Raw genomic sequence first — 19,418 nt, forward strand, 5'->3', positions numbered from 1 at the left:
TCTCCCTGAGCAACAGAAACAAAGAAGCTATGAGACTAAAAATAACTGCAGCGCATGTAGGGCTTGGACAGTTATGAACAGTAAGATACAAAAAGGCTACAAACCAACTACCATTTCTGCTTCTGCTGGGAGCAAAAGCAGGACATTGCCTTGGAGCCCTGCACACAGCACCAAGAGTGTGAGCAGGCCACGCCAGCCACCCCTCCAGCCTGACCCACCTCACCAATCCGCCCCCACCCTCACCTCATTTAAGGAACCAGTCTCCCCCCACTCAGGGAGCCAGCAAGGGGACCTGTTTCTTGTTCGAGCTCCCTCACTCCCTCATGCTGCAGCACAAGACTCAGTAAAGCCTTGCCTGAACTTCTTGCTTGGCTTTTATCAACTTCTATGGATTAAAGAGTCCAAGGACCCAGGTTGGTAACAAAGGTGTCAAAAACCTTCCTTAAGTGGGTCCCCTAGGAGAGAATGCAAGTTCGTCTGGTACCAGCTAATAGTAAAGGAACAAAAGTAAAAGTACCTTGATTTTGGATATTGCCCTCACAGCTGTAATGCTCACAACTTCCCCTGTATATGTGGGACAGGTGGAGATTATCTTCCCCAACCCAGACAAGGAAAGAAATCAGTGTTCAGAGAAGCTAAGCAAACTGTCTAACACCCACAGCAAACTGCGGGCAGAGTTAAGACCTGAGTCTAGAAGCCCAGGCACCAGTCCAGGGAGGCTCCCTGCACCACACAGACTCCAAAGAGGGCTGCCATTCCCAGGCCTGAGGATTTAGGAGCTGGTTGATGGGGTCCTTGATAGGGTGGGGCAGAAGACGGGGTGCCTGAGGAGGAGGAACTCTGCAGAGAAGCAGCACCCTTTCCCCCAGGACCCAGACTGCCCTGGCTGGTGGACAGACAGAGACCCAGTGTGGGGCTGCCCACCTGACATCTGGGGACAGGTGAGCTGCAGGAGGCACCCAGTACCGGAAGTGGGGCTCTGAAGCTAGGATGGAATTGTAGGGCCCTAATTACAGCATAAAGAAGGCTGAGCACCAAAGAATTGATGCTTTTGAATTATGGTGCTGGAGAAGACTCTTTAGAGTCCTCTGGACTGCAAGGAAATCAAACCAGTCAATTCTAGGGAAAATCAACCCTGTATATTCATTGAAAGGACTAATGCTGAAGCTCCAATACTTTGGCCACCTGATGCGAAGAGCAGACTCACTGGAAAAGACCTTGATGCTGGGAAAGATTGAAGGCAGGAGAAGGTGGTGGCAGAGGATGAGATGGTTAGATAGCATCACTGACTCAATAGACATGAATCCGAGCAAGTTCCAGGAGATAGTAGAGGACAGGGGAGGCTGGCGTGCTGTAGTCCATGGGGTCACAAAGAGTTGGACATGACTTAGTGACTGAACAACAACAAATTAAAGCTCTATGACAGACTCACTATGGAGCCCTAGAGAGTCCCCTTCTGGGCCTTATGTTCCTTATCTTTTGAATGAGCATGATGTACCCATGAACTCTTGCTTCTTTTTGGATCACCTAAACCACTCATGTTTTAAATAAAATGCTGAACTAAAACAGTGCTCTATGAACAGAAAATGCCGACAGAATTGTTAAAAGTAGTTCAGAAATGATTAGTGACCTTAGGCAAGTCATTTCCCTCTCGGGGCCTCAGTTTCCAAATCCATAAAAGCAGATGAGTCTTATATTCCCTCCAGATCTAATAATATTTTATAATTTTATAAGTGAGTAGAGTTCACTCAATTCTCATTTTCATATCCCCAGCAACAGTATGAAGTATGAAGCCTGGTCAATGAATGTTAGTTGAACTGAACTGAAAACACCCTCTCTTACTCTAAACAACAACAGATCCATTTGTTTACCCAACAGTCCTTCAAACTTAACGTTGGATTCCTACTTTCTAACAGGAGGGTCAGATCTCACATCTGCTATTTTAAGGAAGGCTGACGGCCCTCTGATCCCATAACTGCTGCATGGCTCACTCTCTGCCTTCTGGACCAAATCAACAAGGAAGTGTGAAACCGGTGGCTCTTTGCTTGTTGAGAATTTCACTGACTTTGGCTGTGGGAGGGACCCTTCAGGACTGAGAGCAGTAGGGCAGATACATCCCACAGCTGATGCCCACTCAAGGTCAGCTCTTTGCACCAAGGTGGGAGGAGTGGAGTTGGCAAGGGCACTCTGCGGGCTTTTGACAGACCGTGTAAGAATTCCAAAGGGAAAAACTTAACTATGTTCTGACCTTCTTCCTCACTTTTAGCTTTAAAAGGAGCCCAATTATATCTCCCAGGAGAAAAGAAGATACAAGTCCTTCAAAGACCAAACTCGGTCTTGTTGCTCAAAGACTTTTGGTGGCTAACTGTGCTGGTTCTAGATCTGGCTTTGCACCCAATAGGCTGTGGGATCTACAAACAGTTAACTGCTCCTTCTGAGCCTCAGTTTCCCCTTATGTGCAAAAGAGTGTTGAGCCCATACAAAGAACTGAAACCAGGGCTAAAGAAGATACTGTACACGCATGTTCACTTGGACTGCAAGGAGATCAACCCAGTCCATCCTAAAGGACATCAACCCTGAATATTCACTGGAAGGACTGATGTTGAAGCTGAATCACCAATACTTTGGCCACCTGATGCGAAGAGTCGACTCACTGGAAAAGACTCTGATGCAGGGGAAGATTGAAGGCAAAAGGAGAAGAGGACAGCAGAGGATGAGATGGTTGGATGGCATCACTGACTCAACGGATATGAATCTGAGCAAACTCTGGGAGATAGTGGAGGACGGTGAAGCCTGGCATGCTGTAGTTCATGGGGTCGCAAAGAGCTGGACACACCTTAGTGACTGAACAACAATGCCCATGTTCACAGCAGCGCTATCCATAGCAGCCAAAAGGTGGAAACAATCCAACTGTCCATCAACAGATGAATGGATAAATCAACTGTGCTGTGTGTGTGTGTGTGTGTATGCAATAGAATATTATTGTCATAAAAAGGACAAAATTCTGACACATGCTACAACATGGATGAACCTTGAGGGTATTATGCTAAGTGAAATAAGCTAGACACAAAAGGATGAATACTGTATGTTTCGCTTATATGAGATACTTGAATAGTTAGATACATAGAGACAGAAAGTAGAGTAGAGGTTATCAGGGACTAGGGGGTGAGGGGAGGATGCAGAGTTACTGTTTTGTGCATACAGAGCCCCTATTTGGGGTGATGGATAGACTCTGGAGAGTGGTGACAGTTGTACAATATCATGAATGTAGTTAATGCTACTGAATTGTAAACCTAAAAGTTGTTAAAATGGTTAATTTTATATTACATATATTTTACCAAAATTTTGTAAACTCTAAAAAAAAAAAAAGCACTGAACCCAATGTTTCCTAACATCCCTTCCCTCTTGTATTTCAGCACTCTGGTGTGTCTGTCCTGGGCTGGAGAAGGGGAAGGAAGGGAGGGAACACAGGCAAAGAGAGACAGCCAGCCCCAGGGGGCCCTCCTATACCTTGACTCTCATAGTAAACGATGCCTGCAAAGTGGTTGATCCCAAACTGGGTCTCGTAATTGTTCTTGGGGGGAATGTAGTTCGAGTTGAGCTTGTGCTGGGAGTTGAGCTTATGCAACATGGTGGTGTCCGTGCCCTGTGGGAACCGAGGAGCACTCATCAAGCTCTCCTTCTCCTCCCCACCCCACTCTCCACCAGGCCCTATTGCCTCTCCTGCCCTCTGTCTTTTCACCCCCTTCTGTCTTTCCCAAGAGCCTCCCTCCCTTTATTTATATCCCAATACAGGAGCTCTCTGGGCCTCCATTTCCCCATCTGTGAAGTGGGTGAATTGGAATTACAAAACCTTGAAAGTACATCCCAGTATAGAAAATCTATTTCCCAAGATTAAAGTCAAGCAAGTATCCCCTCCCTGACTCCAAGACATATTCTGTTCCTGGAGAACCTATTCTATGCCAGTGGCATACTTGAATCTTCATCGTATGGGGTGAAGGAGTCTCATCTGCCCTGCCCTGCCCTGCCCCAGGCCCACCTTGGGGAACTTGCTCTCCTCATCGATGAGGGAGATGATGTTCATGGGTTTGTTGGCGATCATGTCCAGGGCATCCTGGTTGTCTGTGAACTCAATGTGCAGCCAGTCAATGCTCTCCAGGTCATACTCCTCCTGCTCCAGCTTGAACACATGCCGCACGAAGAACTGCTGCAGGTGCTCATTGGCAAAGTTGATGCAGAGCTGCTCAAAGCTGCAGGGAGGGAGCAGGGGACAGGGTGGCAGCAGGCGAGGGGGAGGGGTGTTCAGGCCCTGCCTTGCCACTCAGGGGTGACCCCAGCCTGGTGTTCAGTGTGCCCCTGGGATTTTCAGTCTCCAAGGTGGAAACATATTGTGAGTCCAACCTCCTCCATGACAGAAGAGGGCATGGAGGCCCAGCGAGGACACAGCACTCACCCAAGGTCACTGAGTGAGACAGAGGAGAGTTAAGGATGGATGACCAGGCCCTGGGAGAGGTGTGGGCATCATACCCCTGGTAGAGCACCCAGGAGAGGAAGAGCCAAGGCACTGGGAAGGTGGGCCTCAAAGATTCAAAGCATCAGCAGATATGGGAAGGGGGCTCATAAGATCTGGCAAGCAGGGCCTTGAGGGTGACATCTCTGAGCCACCAACTCAGCATTCTCCCAGGTGACTGACATTTCTTGTGTTCTGGGTAGGGGGAGGGCTTTGAGACACCTGATCATTATAGAATTAAATTGACTTACCAGGGGTAACATAGCTAAAAAGTGGGGCAAAGCCAGCTGCCTCTAGCCCCAGCATTCTCCTGGGCCTGCTCCATCCATCTGCACCTCACATGGCCCCCAAGAGGGGTGGGACATCAAGCATGGCCAAGACCCCCATCTCAAACATTGCTCAGTCTCAGCCTCACTTGCTTTGAGGCATCTTGCAGCTTGGAAATGGAGCAATGGGCAGTGGGGAATAGAGTGTCACAATGGGGTAAGAGCCTCTGCCCCACCACCACACTGGCCTCAGCTGGCCCAGGGACTGGAGGGGATGGGGAGGAAGGGGAAGGGCCCCCAGGATGTCTGGAGTCACATTTTTCAACAGCCTGGAAGAGTGTGCTTGGGACCAGCTAAATGTAGCTTAAAGGCAGAGATGTGATCTGTAAGTCCATACTTTAGAACAAAATTCCCACAAGACACAGCCCCACATGGTACCTGTTCACTGCAAAGTTCTCAAACCCAAAAATGTCCAGGAGACCAATGGACCGGCGAGAGTTCTTCACTTCCTGGGAAGGGGGCTTATAAATGGCTGCATTGATCTTGTCCACGATCCACACGAAGAGCCGCCCATAGATGCCCTGAAGGGAGAGGCAGCTGCTTAAGTCACAGCTTCCCAGGGAGACCAGCCTGGGCCTCGGAGGCCTCACTCCAGCCCCTTCCTGCTGCAGGAAACCCCCCCATCTTTATTCCAGCTGTTCCCTCTGCCTGGAGCACCCTCTCCTGCCTGCTTGTTTTTCAGAGCTCTACAGAGATATCAGCTCCACCAAGAAACCTCCCCTTCCCTCCCCTGGAAGTTTGGGCTCCCACCCCTCCAACCATCTCTGTCTCCCCTGCAACTCTGACTGTCTCCAGGGTCCCAGAGCCCAGCACAGGGCCTGGCACACGGCAAGGGCTCAATGGACGACAAAATGGCAGGACTGGGGGGCCTCCCCACCTGGCCCATCCCCTCTGTGGGGTCTTTTTAGTAGAGACCAGAGAGGGTATCCACAGGGCTGGGAATAGTACAGCAGACTGAATGGCCAGTGAATACGATTCAGCATGAAGCAGGCCAGGGGTGGAAGGCGTCAGGTCACCAGAGCTGTTCAGGCCCTTGAAGAACACGAGTCCCAGCCCCTTGTGGGATGGACAAATCGGGCTCAGGGGGAAGGCAGACTCTTGTCCAGGCCCCAGACAGCCAGTGGCTGGAGCTGGACCCAAGGGCAGAGCGGGGTCAAGGCTGACATCCCTCTAGCTCTGTGGGCTCCTCAGCTCCTGCCCATCAACTACCCAGCCTTTCGTGGGGCGAGGAGAGCAGGCGGCCACTCCACCTTGACAAAGGCATCTCGCACGTCCAGCGCCTGCTCCCTGCTGAGCGGAGTGGACACTGTCTCCCCGCGAGTGATGAGGGTGCGGCTGGTCAGGCAGTTCATCAGGTCTCGGGGGTTCACCTGGTAGGGCAACATCCAGGCGCTCACTCAGCCCCCTGCCAGCCCGCCCCTCCCTCAGCCACATCTAGAACCCCTCCCACTTTCCAGTCAGGCCTGGCCCAGCCTGCTCCCTCCACTGGGAAAACCCTTCCCCACAGCCCACAGCCCAGTCCTCCCCATTTGTCAAAACCACCCAAATGCCTCTCTCCTCCACAGCCCCTTCCCACCCCCAGGATGTCACCTGTCCCTCCAGGACTGGCTCCACTGGCTCAGACTCTGACTTTATTCATCCCAGTTTTCCAACTCAATGCAGAGGCTAGTATATATTTACTAGAAGACTGACTGACCCGCTCAGGGTCCCCAGACCCCCTCCCTCTCCAGGAGCAGCTGTACTAGGTTTCCACTCCTCCTCTGGGACCCAGTGCCAGCACAAATCCTGCACACAGCTGGTTGGTTCTCAGTGTTGAACTCCCAGGATTCTCCAAGCAGAGGGCCCCAGCTCCCTGCGCCAGAAGTCAAAACCGGTCCCTCTGAGAGAAAGAACAGCAGACGGGGACAGCAGACTCTCACTGACCTCCAGCAAGGACGCGGCTGTGGCCAGGGATGGCGAGAAGAGGACCTCGCAGGCATCCAGGTTTTCAAACGTGCGGTCTGTCAGCGGCACCAGGCACAGCGTCAGGCAAGGGAGGTGGGGGTGGGGGACAGCCTAGGGCAACTGGGTGGCTCTGCCCATGCTCAGGGGGACTGGCCTGTCTACGGAGGGCACCAGCACCAGGATTAAATGCTTTTCTGGGCTAATAGCTGTCTGACGAATGTTGTCTCCATGAGCCATGGGCACCATGAGGGCAGGAAGCAGGAATGCCCAGCATCTAGCCCCCTGCCTGACATCCAAGTAAGCAAACCCTAGCAATCATGCCCCCCTACCTCCCGTGACCCCTACTCCAGACGCCCAGAGTAAGCAGGGACTCCTGATACAGGCCTGGTGAATTTGCCTTGCTCTGGGCCTGACACCATCCGCCCTTCCCCAGATGTGCCCTACTCTGTCAGGCCTCAGGACCTTTGCACAGCTCTTGTTTCTGCTCAGTGCACCCGTTCCCCATGTCTCTGTCTTTCAAGACTCATTAGACTGTGAGCGCCTTAGATCTGGGATCATTCATTCATTCACTGAGCAAACTTTCCTAGGGCTCTTGCTCAGTCCAGGAACCACGCTGGACACCAGAGCAAGAGCAGAGTGGACCCGGCACCTGCCATGGCCTGGCACCACCCCCCAGCCCGGCACACTGTCAGTGCCCTGGGAGTGCTGGACGATAGAACGCGTGTCCTTCGCTAGCCTTCCCTCCTCACTAGAGGTGGCCGCTGGGCCCCTCACCCTCATACTGCAGGTTGCCCAGATGCAGGATGGCAGCTAGCAGCTTCGAGATCTCCCAGTTCTCCGTGTCCGTGAACATGAGCACCTTCATGGCTGAGCGGATGTTGGCATATTCCTGGCTGTCCTCGCGGCCCTCACAGGTTACGCAGTTACCCTGGTGGCAGGAAGTTGGAAAGCAGGGAGCAGGGGGTGTCACAGAGACCATAGGTTACCCCCAGAGAGGCAGTGCCTGGGCTGGGCCAGCCTGGGTTTCTGGGCACTGACCTCACCTAGGACTCCTCCAGAAAATCTAGAAAGCTCCTGGCTGGGCTTCTCAAGAACACGTTCCTGCATCAGGGGAGCCTGGATGCCCCTTCTTCCCAAGAGTGAGAGGAGCCAGGTCACTGATGCCAGGCCTGCCACTGCCACCCTGCCCTGCAGTCACAGCACCAAGGCCCTACCGTGCCCCTCTCCCCCTATGGACACACACTCTCAGGGACTTGAACCCCTCACCAGGTGCAGCCTGGGGTGGAAGGTGGGGTGGTGACTGTGGACAGGCAGGGTGTCAAGGGGTCTGCCCCACTGTGTGTGCCTATGAGACGTGTGTGTGTGTGTGTGTCCAAGTGTGCCAGCCAGCTAAAGGAAGTGTCCAGGAAGGCCTGTCACCTACAACACACACACACCTTTGTTGTCCCATACCCCTCAAGTGCTGTAGCCCGTGTTTGTGTCCACGCGGCTGGCCAAGCTTGGGTCTAGACAACCAGGCATGGGCTCCTCCCAGGGCAGAGGAAGCCAGTGCCCCCCCAAGCCAGCCTGCTGTGTGCATGGCCCCTCAGTGGCACTGAGTGGCAGCAAAGGCCTCTGGCCCCCTTATCCTTGGTGGCCAGACCCCAGCAAGAGGCTGGCACCAGGGCCTGGCAACCAGCTAGCACCCAAGGCTGAAGCCACAGCAGCCTGTGCTCCACAATCCTGAGGGAGGCGGGGGGGGGTGCCCGGCAGAGGTCACAGCCTCCATGACCTCAAAAACTAAAGTACCACAGAACATGTGTGCAGGCAGGGCCGAGTGTGTAGACACGCAGGCACGCGCGTGTCTGTGTCCCTGAGTCTGGGACACCTACACATTTAGGAATGTGTGTATCTGTGGTGGGCTTCCCAGCCAACGCTAGTGGTAAAGGACCCGCTGCCAAGGTAAGACATATGAGAGACGCAGGTTCAATCCCTGGGCCAGGAAGATCCCCTAGAAGAGGGCATGCCAACCCACTCCAGTATTCTTACCTGGAGAATCCCATGGACAGAGGAGCCTGGTGGGCTACAGTCCATGGGGTCACAATGAGTCAGACACAACTGAAGCATTATTACTAGTATCTGTGGCAAGAATTCATCTAGATGGATGGGGGAGCAAGTGTGTGCCCACATGGGGAACACGCTTTATGGTAGGCTGGTGCCCATCAGAGGATGAAAAAGAGCCCACAGAGAAGTTCCCACCCACCAGGCCTGGAGCTGGGGAGGGGCTGGACAGGTGTCCCCCTCCCCGGGTGCCCACCTGGGCCTCACCATGGCCAAGTAGTTATAGTCCGTGGCCTGGCCCAGGCCCAGCTTCTTCTTCTGCTCCTCATTCATGCCCTCCAGCATGCAGTAGAACACGTGATAATTCCTTTCATCCGGGGCCTGAAAACATGGGCACAAGGTGTTGGGGGATGGGAGGGCAGGACGGGCCATCAGGCAGCAGACAATCAGACTACAAGCAGTTCACTGTTTTAACAAGTGTCTTTCATGAAAAAGTGCCCATGGGTGGGTTTCCTGATGGGATCCCAGGACCTGAGGCAAGCAAGCAGGAACACAGGGATAAGCAAGGCTCTGCAAAGTGCACCCCACACTCCCCACCCCGAGTCAGGGGCTCCTGTGCAGGGGCTCAGGCCCACCTGGCGACAGACTCGTGACTTCTCCAGCAGGTACTGCTCGATCCTGGCGCCCTCGATGGCGCCCCGCTTGTTGAAGTGGATGTCGATGTACTTCCCGAAGCGGCTTGAGTTGTCATTGCGGATGGTCTTAGCATTCCCAAACGCTGCATGGGTCATGGGTCACGGTCAATGTCAACTTCCCCCCTGCCCCACAGCCACCCAGCTCCTCCCTGAGAGCCCCAGTCCTACCTTCCAAGATGGGAGTTGCTTCCAGCACCTGCTGTTCAATCCACGAGTGCTGCCCGCTGATGGCCGCCAGGAACTGCAGGATCAGCTTCGTGCTCTCTGTCTTCCCTGCCCCAGACTCCCCACTGCAGAGGAGACACAGGCAGAGGTGGGACCCGTTACAGCTGCTGTCCCACTCCAATCAGCTCCTCATCAGTAAAATGGGCTGAAACTAAGGACCTTTCGGGGCTTCCCTGGTAGTTCAGATGGTAAAGAATCTGCCTGCATTGCAGGAGACCTGGGTTCAATCCCTGGGTTGGGAAGATCCCGTGGAGGAGGGCATGGTGACCCACTCCAGTATTCTTGCCTGGAGAATTCCACAGACAGAGGAGCCTGGTGGGCTACAGTCCATGGAGTCACAAAGAGTCAGACATGACTAAGTGACAAACACTTCACTTTCAAGGACTTTTCAAACCTGGGGAAGGTAAAAGGAGCTTGGTTAACTTTCCTTCCCCTCCATCCATACTGCCATACCGCATGGCATTAACTTTGTCAATGCTCTGTCAATTAAGCATGTCAATGCTTTGTTCTTTTATCCTCTGCCCAAGGAAAGAATAGGAGCCTGAGATTGCAACTGACCATAATTTAACAGGAGCCAGCAGTAAGGTTGGCATCAAAAGCTAACATGAGCTCTGGTGACATTAATAAAGATATAAGGCCTGGGAAAGGGGAGGTGATTCTCTATATTATGAGGCATTAGCAGGAGCATAGAGCAGGAGTTCTAGAGGCTGAGCCTGGAGCTCCATGCTGGTGCTGGGTGCCCACCTGATGATGCAGCACTGGTCACGGCTGTTGCGCTTCATATTGAAGTAGCAATTGTCAGCAATGGCAAAGATGTGGGGGGGCATCTCCCCAATCTTCTTGTTGGTATACTGGCGGATGTGTTCTGGCGAGTAGATAGAGAGCAGCTGGTAGGGGTTCACAGCCACCAAGATGGAGCCCGTGTAGGTCTGTGGGCAACAAGGAACAGAGAGCTCATCCCTTCCTATGTGGGGAAGCTCTGATTCTAGAAAGCTCTCAGGCTCTGCCCTACTCCGTCCCTCTGGAAGGCAGAGCACTGGCTTTGGTGTTGGAATCCTACCTCCCTATGAGCTGGGCGGGGGGTCGGGGGAGGTGTAGGCAGAGGGCTTCAGGTTAGCATTGGGGCAGCTCAGAGTAGGTGCTTAGAAACATTTGATGAAAGGAGGAAGCAGGGGGTGGGGGAGGGAAGGAGGGTCTCGAAGCCTCGATTTCCTTATCTTTATCTGTAAAATGGGTATAATATAACTGTCTATAAAGATTAAAGAAGATAGTGGACTTTAAAATTCATAGCACCCTGCAGGTAATCCTCAAAGGCTGACTCCCACCTTTGCCTGCAAACCTTGCACCTCAAACTATGGGAGTGACATTCACAAACTGGACCTTTCCAGAGTGGAGGCGATGTGTGGGTGAGAAGGGAATGGAATGAAGCCATCAAGAGCTAAAGGGGCTGGGTGGGCTCCTGTCTCTGCAGCACTGCCCCTGCACTCTGGGGAACAGAGCACCCCCAGCCACCCTAGGTGGTGTGGGCACAGGGGCCAGACACACCTCAGAGAGCCTTCCGGGGGTTTCCCTCCTCAAGCTCCTTGGTTAGTGCACCTGGGTGCCAAATTTCCTGCTGCGGACCCAGATCCTGCCACACAGGGGACAACGAGGCCTGGTCCTCCTGCCTCCAGGTCACAGTGAGGCCCTTGGGGTTACTTCTCCTCCACTCCCCACTGCTCCCCCCTCCAACTGTAAAAGGTCACGCACAGCCTATCATTGGTGATGGATCTATTGACATCTGAGCCCAGATGGGCTGAAGAAAGTTGTGAGTATGTAGGGAAGGGATCTGCCTCATCCATCCCCTCCCACCTGGGGCCGTGGGCATCACACCAGAGCCACAGCCACACCCTGGCAGCCTCAGCCCCTAGGTGGCCATGCAGGGTAAGCGCTGCTGCCAGCACCGCATACCAAGCCAGTGCCCACCCCATGGCCAGCTGTGCCGTGCAAAGCAGTCCTGGCCTGAGCGCCCCAAACCCAGGCTTCTGTCCTACCAGACACCGCCCTTCTGAGCCCCAGAGGACCCTCCTCTCCCCATCCTGGCTCTTCCTCTGAGTAGCCCATGCCAGAAGCAGCTGAGCCTCACCAGGCTGACCGCCTGACCGTGTGCCAGAGCCTGAGCAGCAGAGATGGGGGGGGATGGGGAAGGAGGCTGGAGGGGAGCTGCCAGGCCAAGTACATATGAAGAGCGGGAACCTGCTCTGTGCTACTCACCCGCCCTCCACAGTTAGTCTGAGGTTGGAAAGTAGGGACAAAAGAGAACTCGTCAGTGGGAATGGGGTGATAAGGATCTGCTCCACCAGCAACACCCAGCACAGCCCAGGTGAGTCTATTGGGCTGACTCCCCAGAGCAGGACCTGTCAACCTCTAGCCCCAGGGGGCCTCGGCCACTGTCCCCCACAGCTCAGTCCTGCCAAGCAGTGGGAATCAGCTAGATTATGGTCCCCAGGTGGGAGAGACAGCCACAAGAAACATCCCTGTGAATTTAAAAAGATGGTAATGATAACCCTGTATGCGAGATAGCAAAAGAGACACAGATGAATAGAGCAGTCTTTTGGACTCTGTGGGAGAGGGCAAGGGTGGGATGATCTGGGAGAATGGTGTTGAAATATGTATATTATCATATATGAAACAAATTGCCAGTCCAGGTTCGGTGCATGAGACGGGGCGCTCGGGGCTGGTGCACTGGGATGACCCAAAGAGATGGGATGGGGAGGGAGGTGGGCGGGGGTTTCAGGATGGGGAACACATGTACACCTGTGGCAGATTCATGTCAATTTATAGCAAAACCACTACAATACTGTAAAGTAATTAGCCTCCAATTAAAATAAATAAATTTATATTTTAAAAAATCTAACTAAAAAAAAAATCCCTGTGGCAAATCTCTACTTCTCTGTCTGTCCATCTGTAAAAGGGGTATGGTTAACACCCACCTCCCAAGGCTGCTGTAAAGACCAAAGGGCACAACCTTTGGACAGGTGCCTGGTGCAGAGCTGGCTGTCCACAAGCGCCTTCCTTTCTTCTGAGTATTTCCTTAACGGCAGGCATGGCTCTCAACCACTCGGCCCTTGATTGCCATGTGGTCTGAGGCCAACTGTGTGCTGTTGTTCAGGAACCCTCCCCTGAGGCACAAGGGAAAGCTGACACCCACACCTGACTGCCAGGGAGGGAGAGCCTGGGGCCAAGGGAACTCACCCCAGGCACACAGGAGGGACAGGGTGCAGGCAGGCAGAGGGCTCTCAGTGGGAATCAAGCACAGAGCCGTGAAAGGACAGGACATTTAGGAAGATGGCTAGGAAAAGGTCACCCTGACAGCCAGGGAGGATAAATAGCAGTTACAGAGGCTGGAGGCAGACACGCTATTTCAAACCCAATGAACCGGTCAACGGGGGAGTCAAAGCCAGACCGAGGTGGCCCTGAGGACAGGCTCGGTGACCAAGCACAGGGAGTGCACTGAGACACCACGAGGAGCCTTCCCGGGGCTGGGCCTGGACCCTTTCTCCCCATCACCCTTCCGTGGCCCTCTCTCCTCTGCCCACAGCCCAGAGGGCCCTCCCGAGCACTAGGCCCCTCAGCCCTCTGCCTCCTGGACATCCCCACTTGATGTCCACCAGCCTGCCCAGACCACAGCCCACTCTCCCCTCCAACCCTGCTCCTCCTCTGCCTCCCAGCTCGGCCAACAGTGCCACCACTGTCCTTCACCACCATCTTCACCAGGGCGGGATGCTGGGGGAGGCTCCCCCTCCTTCCTAACAACCCACTTCTGTCCATGGACATGGCCATGTTCCTGGCCAGGCACCTCCCCTTGGACTCCCAGCTTCCACCATGCCCTCTACAATCTGTCCATCACTGGGAATCTGGGTCAGCTCTTTGAAAATCTGACCGTGTCATCCCCTGCTAAAAACCTTCAAGAGGTTCCCCGTGGCCTCAGGACAAAGTCCATATCCTTTCCCTGCCCACAAGACCCCTGAGCCCTGGCCCCTGATGGCCACAGCCCACAGACAGAGGCTCTCTTCACATTAAACGCTCAGTTAAAAACATCACACTCCATCCCCTTCCCCCTCACCCAGCTCATGCCCGATCATTCCTTTCATCCAAGAGATGACTGCTCCCTCCACAGGAAGCTGGCACCCTCCCATGTGACCCATCACAGCCTGCCTGGCTCCTTTCACTTGACCATCTGACTCCTCCATAATTCTGGTTCAAGGCCTCTGGCCCCAGCCTTGCTCTCCTCTCTACCTGGGGTCAGTACTATGCACAGTGCATAGGACATGCTCAGCAAGTGTTTGGTGAGTGAATGGAAGAGTGACTAAATTAATGGATGGAGAAGAAATTCACTGTTGTCCACAGGAAGCAGCAAGGAAGGGAGCTAAGGGGACAAGGGTTAGTTGCTCAGTCATGTCCGACTCTTTGCAACCCCATAGACAAACCATAGACAATAGCCTGCCAGGCTCCTCTGTCCACAGAATTCTCCAGGCAAGAATGCTGGAGTGGATTGCCATGCCCTTCTCCAGGGGATCTCCTGCATTGCAGGCAGATTCTTTACCACCTGAGCCACCAAGAAAGTCCATAAGGGGACACCCCTGTCAGCAATACTGTGGCAACCCTGCCTGTGCTGATAGGAAGGATGGCCGGGGGCTGTGGCTAGTGGAAAAGCACACAGCAGTCTGGGCAGCAATGCTATCATATGTGTAGAAAAAGTTTTAGCATAATTTAATATCACGGATATCATATATACATAGTCTTTCTCTTAGAGGATAGATAAGAAGTTAGTAGCAGTGGTTGTTGTCTGTGGCAGAAGGAATACTTTCCAATCTGTAGCGCCTGCACCCATTTCAAATTAAATAATGAAAAAGCCTCTTCCTTCAGAGAGAGGACTCACCTCAGCAGAGGAACAAGGACACACCCCCTGTTTGGCACAGGATTTGCAGCTCCCAGGCTATCCCTCCCTGTGCTGTCAGAAGGCCCCTGTGAGGCGTAGTTATGACGCTCCTTCTCAGATGGGAGAACTGAGCCTCCAAGAAGGGGCGGGACTTGCCAAGGTCACACAGCAGATAAGTGGGGAGTGGGATAATGGAGGGACCCTGGCACCAGAGCCCCAGCTCTCACCTCCCCACCTGGACTCCCCCAAATCCCAGGGATTCACCTGCAAGGCTGTGAGGCTGGTGGTAGGGGAGGCAGAAGAAGTGAGGGGCTTGGCCACTGCTGACAATGAGACTAAGGCCTCTCTCTGCACCTCAGCACGTGTCCACCCCCTTAGGCTCTGGGCACTGCTCTCTGAGCCCCTCTGGCCCTGTCTCTCCAAGGGTTCACGGTAAACAGAGGGTTAATGTCCACTCCCCAACACTGGCATTTTGTTAAGTCTCCAGTGATAAAGCCCACCCTGTGGGGCCATGGGCTGGGGTAGGGAAGAGATAAGGATTATTCCTGAGTCAAGGACATAGCACACAGGTCCCTGGGGGGCCCCAAGTTCCAGGTGAAGATCAAGGAGCCTCTCTTGGCTCAGAGACACACCCCAGGAGATATGGTAGGAATCCACCTCCTCCTCTGGGAAACCCCTGGGCCTGCTATCCCTGGGGCCTTCCACTTAGCAGGCCATGGAGACCAAGATACACATACTATACCAACGTCACAGAGCTACCCAACCCATTGTACCAAAGGGGTGACAGAGACCAGAAATGAGTAGGGATTCTCCAAAGGCCACCTGCCAACACCTGGATCCAGGTCTCCCAGCTCCCAGACCAGAGCTCCAGTCCCTACTCAGCTTCAGCCCTGCCACCTGTTCCCTGAAAGACCCGGCAATGACCCCTGGCCTCTGGGACCACCCAATGAGAGGTTGCTGTTTACTCTTTAGTCACTAAGTCATGTCCAACTCATTGCGACCCCATGGACTGTAGCCTACCAGGCTCCTCTGTCCATGGGATTTCCCATGCAAAAACACTGGAGTGGGTTGCCATTTCCTTCTCCAGGGGATCTTTCCAACCCAGGAATCAAACTTATATCTCCTGCATTGGAAGGTGGGTTCTTTACCACTGAGCCACCAGGGTAACCCACATAAGGGGTACTATGAGGATTAAATCAGTTAATTCATGTAAAATACTTATAACAGTGCCTAGCATAAGTTGAAGACTCAATAAACATTATTCATGGTAGTCTTCTAGAGATTAAAAATGCTGCCTTATCTGTGTGCTAAGTTGCTTCAGTCGTGTCTGACTCTTTGCAACCCTGTAGACTGTAGTCTGCCAAGCTCCCCTGTCCATGCGATTTTCCAGGCCAGAACACGGGAATGGGTTGCCATTTCCTCCTCCAGTGGATCTTCCCAACCCAGATATCAAACCCACATCTCTTAGGTCTCCTGCACTGGTGGTGGGTTCTTTATCACTAACACCACCTGGGTGCTAAAATTACACTAAAACAAAAAGATTCATTTCTGCCATATTACTCAGATATATACAGTAGAGATTAAGACAAAATTGTTCTAAACCTCACTCATCATATAGTATCAATGCTATAAGCAACCAACATCTCAATCTCACAAAAAAGTTTACTAACCCAATACTAAGTACTCGTCTGACTCAACAGAAGCACACTGTGTCTTTTGGTATATCTGATATATTCTGAGTATTTGATATAGTGATCAAATGCAGAATCATGAACATGTATATAACCCCTTCTTCAGAAGTTACTGATACTTGGTGGAACCAATGCTACCATAGTCTTAACTCACAATCCTACTGTAAATTACTCTACAAATTATCTCACACTTGAAATTAACAAATACTAACCATTCCCACTAACCATTCCTTTGGAAGGAAAGTTATGACCAACCTAGATAGCATATTCAAAAGCAGAGACATTACTTTGCCGACAAAGGTCCGTCTAGTCAAGGCTATGGTTTTTCCAGTGGTCATGTATGGATGTGAGAGTTGGACTGTGAAGAAGGCTGAGTGCCGAAGAATTGATGCTTTTGAACTGTGGTGTTGGAGAAGACTCTTGAGAGTCCCTTGGACTGCAAGGAGATCCAACCAGTCCATTCTGAAGGAGATCAGCCCTGGGATTTCTTTGGAAGGAATGATGCTAAAGCTGAAACTCCAGTACTTTGGCCACCTCATGTGAAGAGCTGACTCATTGGGAAAGACTCTGATGCTGGGAGGGATTGGGGGCAGGAGGAGAAGGGGACGACAGAGGATGAGATGGCTGGATGGCATCGCTGACTCGATGGACGTGAGTCTGAGTGAACTCCGGGAGTTGGTGATGGACAGGGAGGCCTGGCATGCTGCGATTCATGGGGTCGCAAAGAGTTGGACACGACTGAGCAACTGAACTGAACTGAACTGAACTGAACCATTCCCACTGCATCTTGGTCAAAGGGATTCCAGTTCACATTCTCAGGATATCGTGAAAGGACCTTAGACTTGAATGTTTGTCTCAGTGGTGTCTGCTCAAAATTTTCTCCTTCAGTTGAGAGGTTGCTAAGGGTCCTCTGAGGGCTCTGCCTCTCTTAGGGTGCCTGAGGCTAATTTACGGCCCTGGGGTGCTGTCCCTCAGGCTCCTGGAGGCAGACCAGCTGGAGTAGGCAAGCCCTGGGCAGACAGTCAGGGACAGAGCATCCTCCAGGCCCAAGGCTATGAGTGGCCAGGGTAATCTGAGGAAATTGCAGGTGCGTAGGGCTGTACCCAGGGTAACCTAAGCCATGAAGTAACCAGGGTTGCCATGGTTAGGGACAGGTACAGTTTCTGGGTGGGACAATAGCCCAGCTGCTTCTTCAAAGCCCTGGTCTAATCCTACTTCATCCATTCAGTCACAGAAGCATAGAGTCAGCAAGTCAAGGAAACCTCCTTGAGCCCTGCAGTTCTGGAGTGCAGGACCCTGCACCAACAGACACCCTGAATCTTAGGTCCACAGACTACGCAAGCTGGGGACCTTCCAGGTGCTGTGGCTGGATTTCTGACCGTGAGTCTCTGAATGGGAAAGAGAGCTTAGACATCTCATGCGGGCTCCATCTCCATGCCCTCCCCACCCCCACTTCCTATCCCTCACCCTAAAATCAGTCAGAATGGTTACTAGCAAAACCTCTAATGAGCTAAATGGCACAGACCGCAGGGTTTTCTGGAGAATCCATAAATCTCTGGAATTCTTTTATTTGATCCCATAGTCAACCTAAGTAAGGCCATAACATCCAGGCTGATTTCTCTCCTGACTGCCTGCTAATCACACAGAGAAGAACATTAGTTGCTCAGTCATGTCCAACTCTCTGTGACCCCATGAACTGTAGCCCACCAGGTTCCCCTGTCTATGGAATTCTCCATGCAAGAACACTGGAGTGGGTTGCCATTCCCTTCTCCAGAGGATCTTCCCAACCCAGGGATCCAACCTGGGTCTCCTGCATTGCAGGCATATTTTTTTCCATCTGAGCCACCAGGGAAGCCAGCTAATTAGTCTACTGTGAAAACTTAACAAACCAGATTCACTGATCTGGGCAGTGAACAGAACTTCCTGAACTTTTGGGCAGTCCAGTGGTTAAGACTCTGTGCTTCCAATGCAGGGAGTGAAGCTTCAACCCCCAGTGGAGGAATTAAGATCTCATATACTATATGGCGCATCCAAAAAAAAAAAGATTTACTTATACCAGACTGTCTAAAATTTTTTCCTCTCTTCTCCCTTTTGGATCCTGTTTTTGCCTTTGTTCTTTGAATCAACCAACCAACTCCCTCACATAAGAGAAACCAGTTTGCTGGCAAAATCACTAAACTGTGTGCAAAAGAACCAACTACAAGCCTCAGAGTTATCCTTAGACATGGTATGCAGGGTCCCTGGTGGAGACAGCCCCCACTCAGCTCCTTCCTGTGAAGTTCCCCTCGACGGGAGACTGCATCAGGACGCGAGCTCTGTAGCAGCCTCCCTGGGCAGGCAGGGGGACAGGCTCCTGCTCACCTCCAGACCCAAGCATCACACTCCACCCAGGCCTGGGCGAGTGGCCATGGAGAGCCCCAGGTCTCTCCTGTGTCCACCTGCTATCCAAGGAGAGGAGGGGGCAGGGAACTGCCAAGAACTGGGGTGTTGACACCAGTGGTCCCGTGGGGTATCTCTGGCCTGGGCTCAAATCCTAGCCCCACCCCCCTGACTGGGTGATGCTGCTCATGTCTGGAGGTATCATCATGTCCTGCCTTCTGGATGAGGAAAGGAGTAAAAGGGGCTTTGTCAGTACTAAGGGGCTCCCTGAGAAAGCTGCTGTCTCTGCCTACACAATCAACACATGTCCAGGGCCAGAGCACAGCTTGAGAGCCCAGGGCTGCAGAAGGACCCAGAGTGGGGAGGGGGGCTCCCCAGAAGCTGAGGTGCCACAATGCCAGGGCTTCTGGGGGCCCTGAGAACTCCTTGTTGTACTTCCTCAGGCTCCCTCAGACTCTCCCGGCCCTGTCTCCCATTCACGGTCCTGACAACTCGCTTGCCTGGCACGGTCCTGACAACTCACTTGCCTGGCACGGTCCTGCCTCAGGTCTTCTGATCATGCAATGCCCCTTCCTGAATGCCATCTCTCCTGGCATTCAGGAAGGGAACTGGGAGTGAGGCCTCACTTTCACAGACCCTGTGTGACCAGCTCTGCACTTATCACCCCACCCCCCCGAGCATGACTGG

At 52.8% G+C, this 19,418-nt stretch overlaps 1 protein-coding gene across 5 annotated transcripts in view; it reads right to left on the bottom strand.

The window, feature by feature from the left end:
* The window catches only part of MYO7A (myosin VIIA), a 112,241-nt gene that overhangs the window by 70,506 nt on the left and 22,317 nt on the right, over window positions 1-19,418 (bottom strand). For all 5 annotated transcript variants that reach the window (XR_011467021.1, XR_011467022.1, XM_070383655.1 and 2 more), the window contains exons 5-14: window positions 10,485-10,669; window positions 9,684-9,805; window positions 9,456-9,598; window positions 9,088-9,201; window positions 7,555-7,708; window positions 6,760-6,836; window positions 6,087-6,206; window positions 5,215-5,357; window positions 4,040-4,250; window positions 3,511-3,646 (exon numbers count right to left, since the gene is read on the bottom strand). Coding sequence is in view for 3 of the 5 variants with exons in the window: in XM_070383655.1 (XP_070239756.1) it covers window positions 3,511-3,646; window positions 4,040-4,250; window positions 5,215-5,357; window positions 6,087-6,206; window positions 6,760-6,836; window positions 7,555-7,708; window positions 9,088-9,201; window positions 9,456-9,598; window positions 9,684-9,805; window positions 10,485-10,669 (1,405 nt within the window). In the remaining 2 variants the exon portion in view is untranslated. The remainder of the gene's footprint in view (window positions 1-3,510; window positions 3,647-4,039; window positions 4,251-5,214; window positions 5,358-6,086; window positions 6,207-6,759; window positions 6,837-7,554; window positions 7,709-9,087; window positions 9,202-9,455; window positions 9,599-9,683; window positions 9,806-10,484; window positions 10,670-19,418) is intronic.

Source organism: Bos mutus, chromosome 15 (genome assembly GCF_027580195.1).
Source record: "Bos mutus isolate GX-2022 chromosome 15, NWIPB_WYAK_1.1, whole genome shotgun sequence".
NCBI lineage: Eukaryota > Metazoa > Chordata > Mammalia > Artiodactyla > Bovidae > Bos > Bos mutus.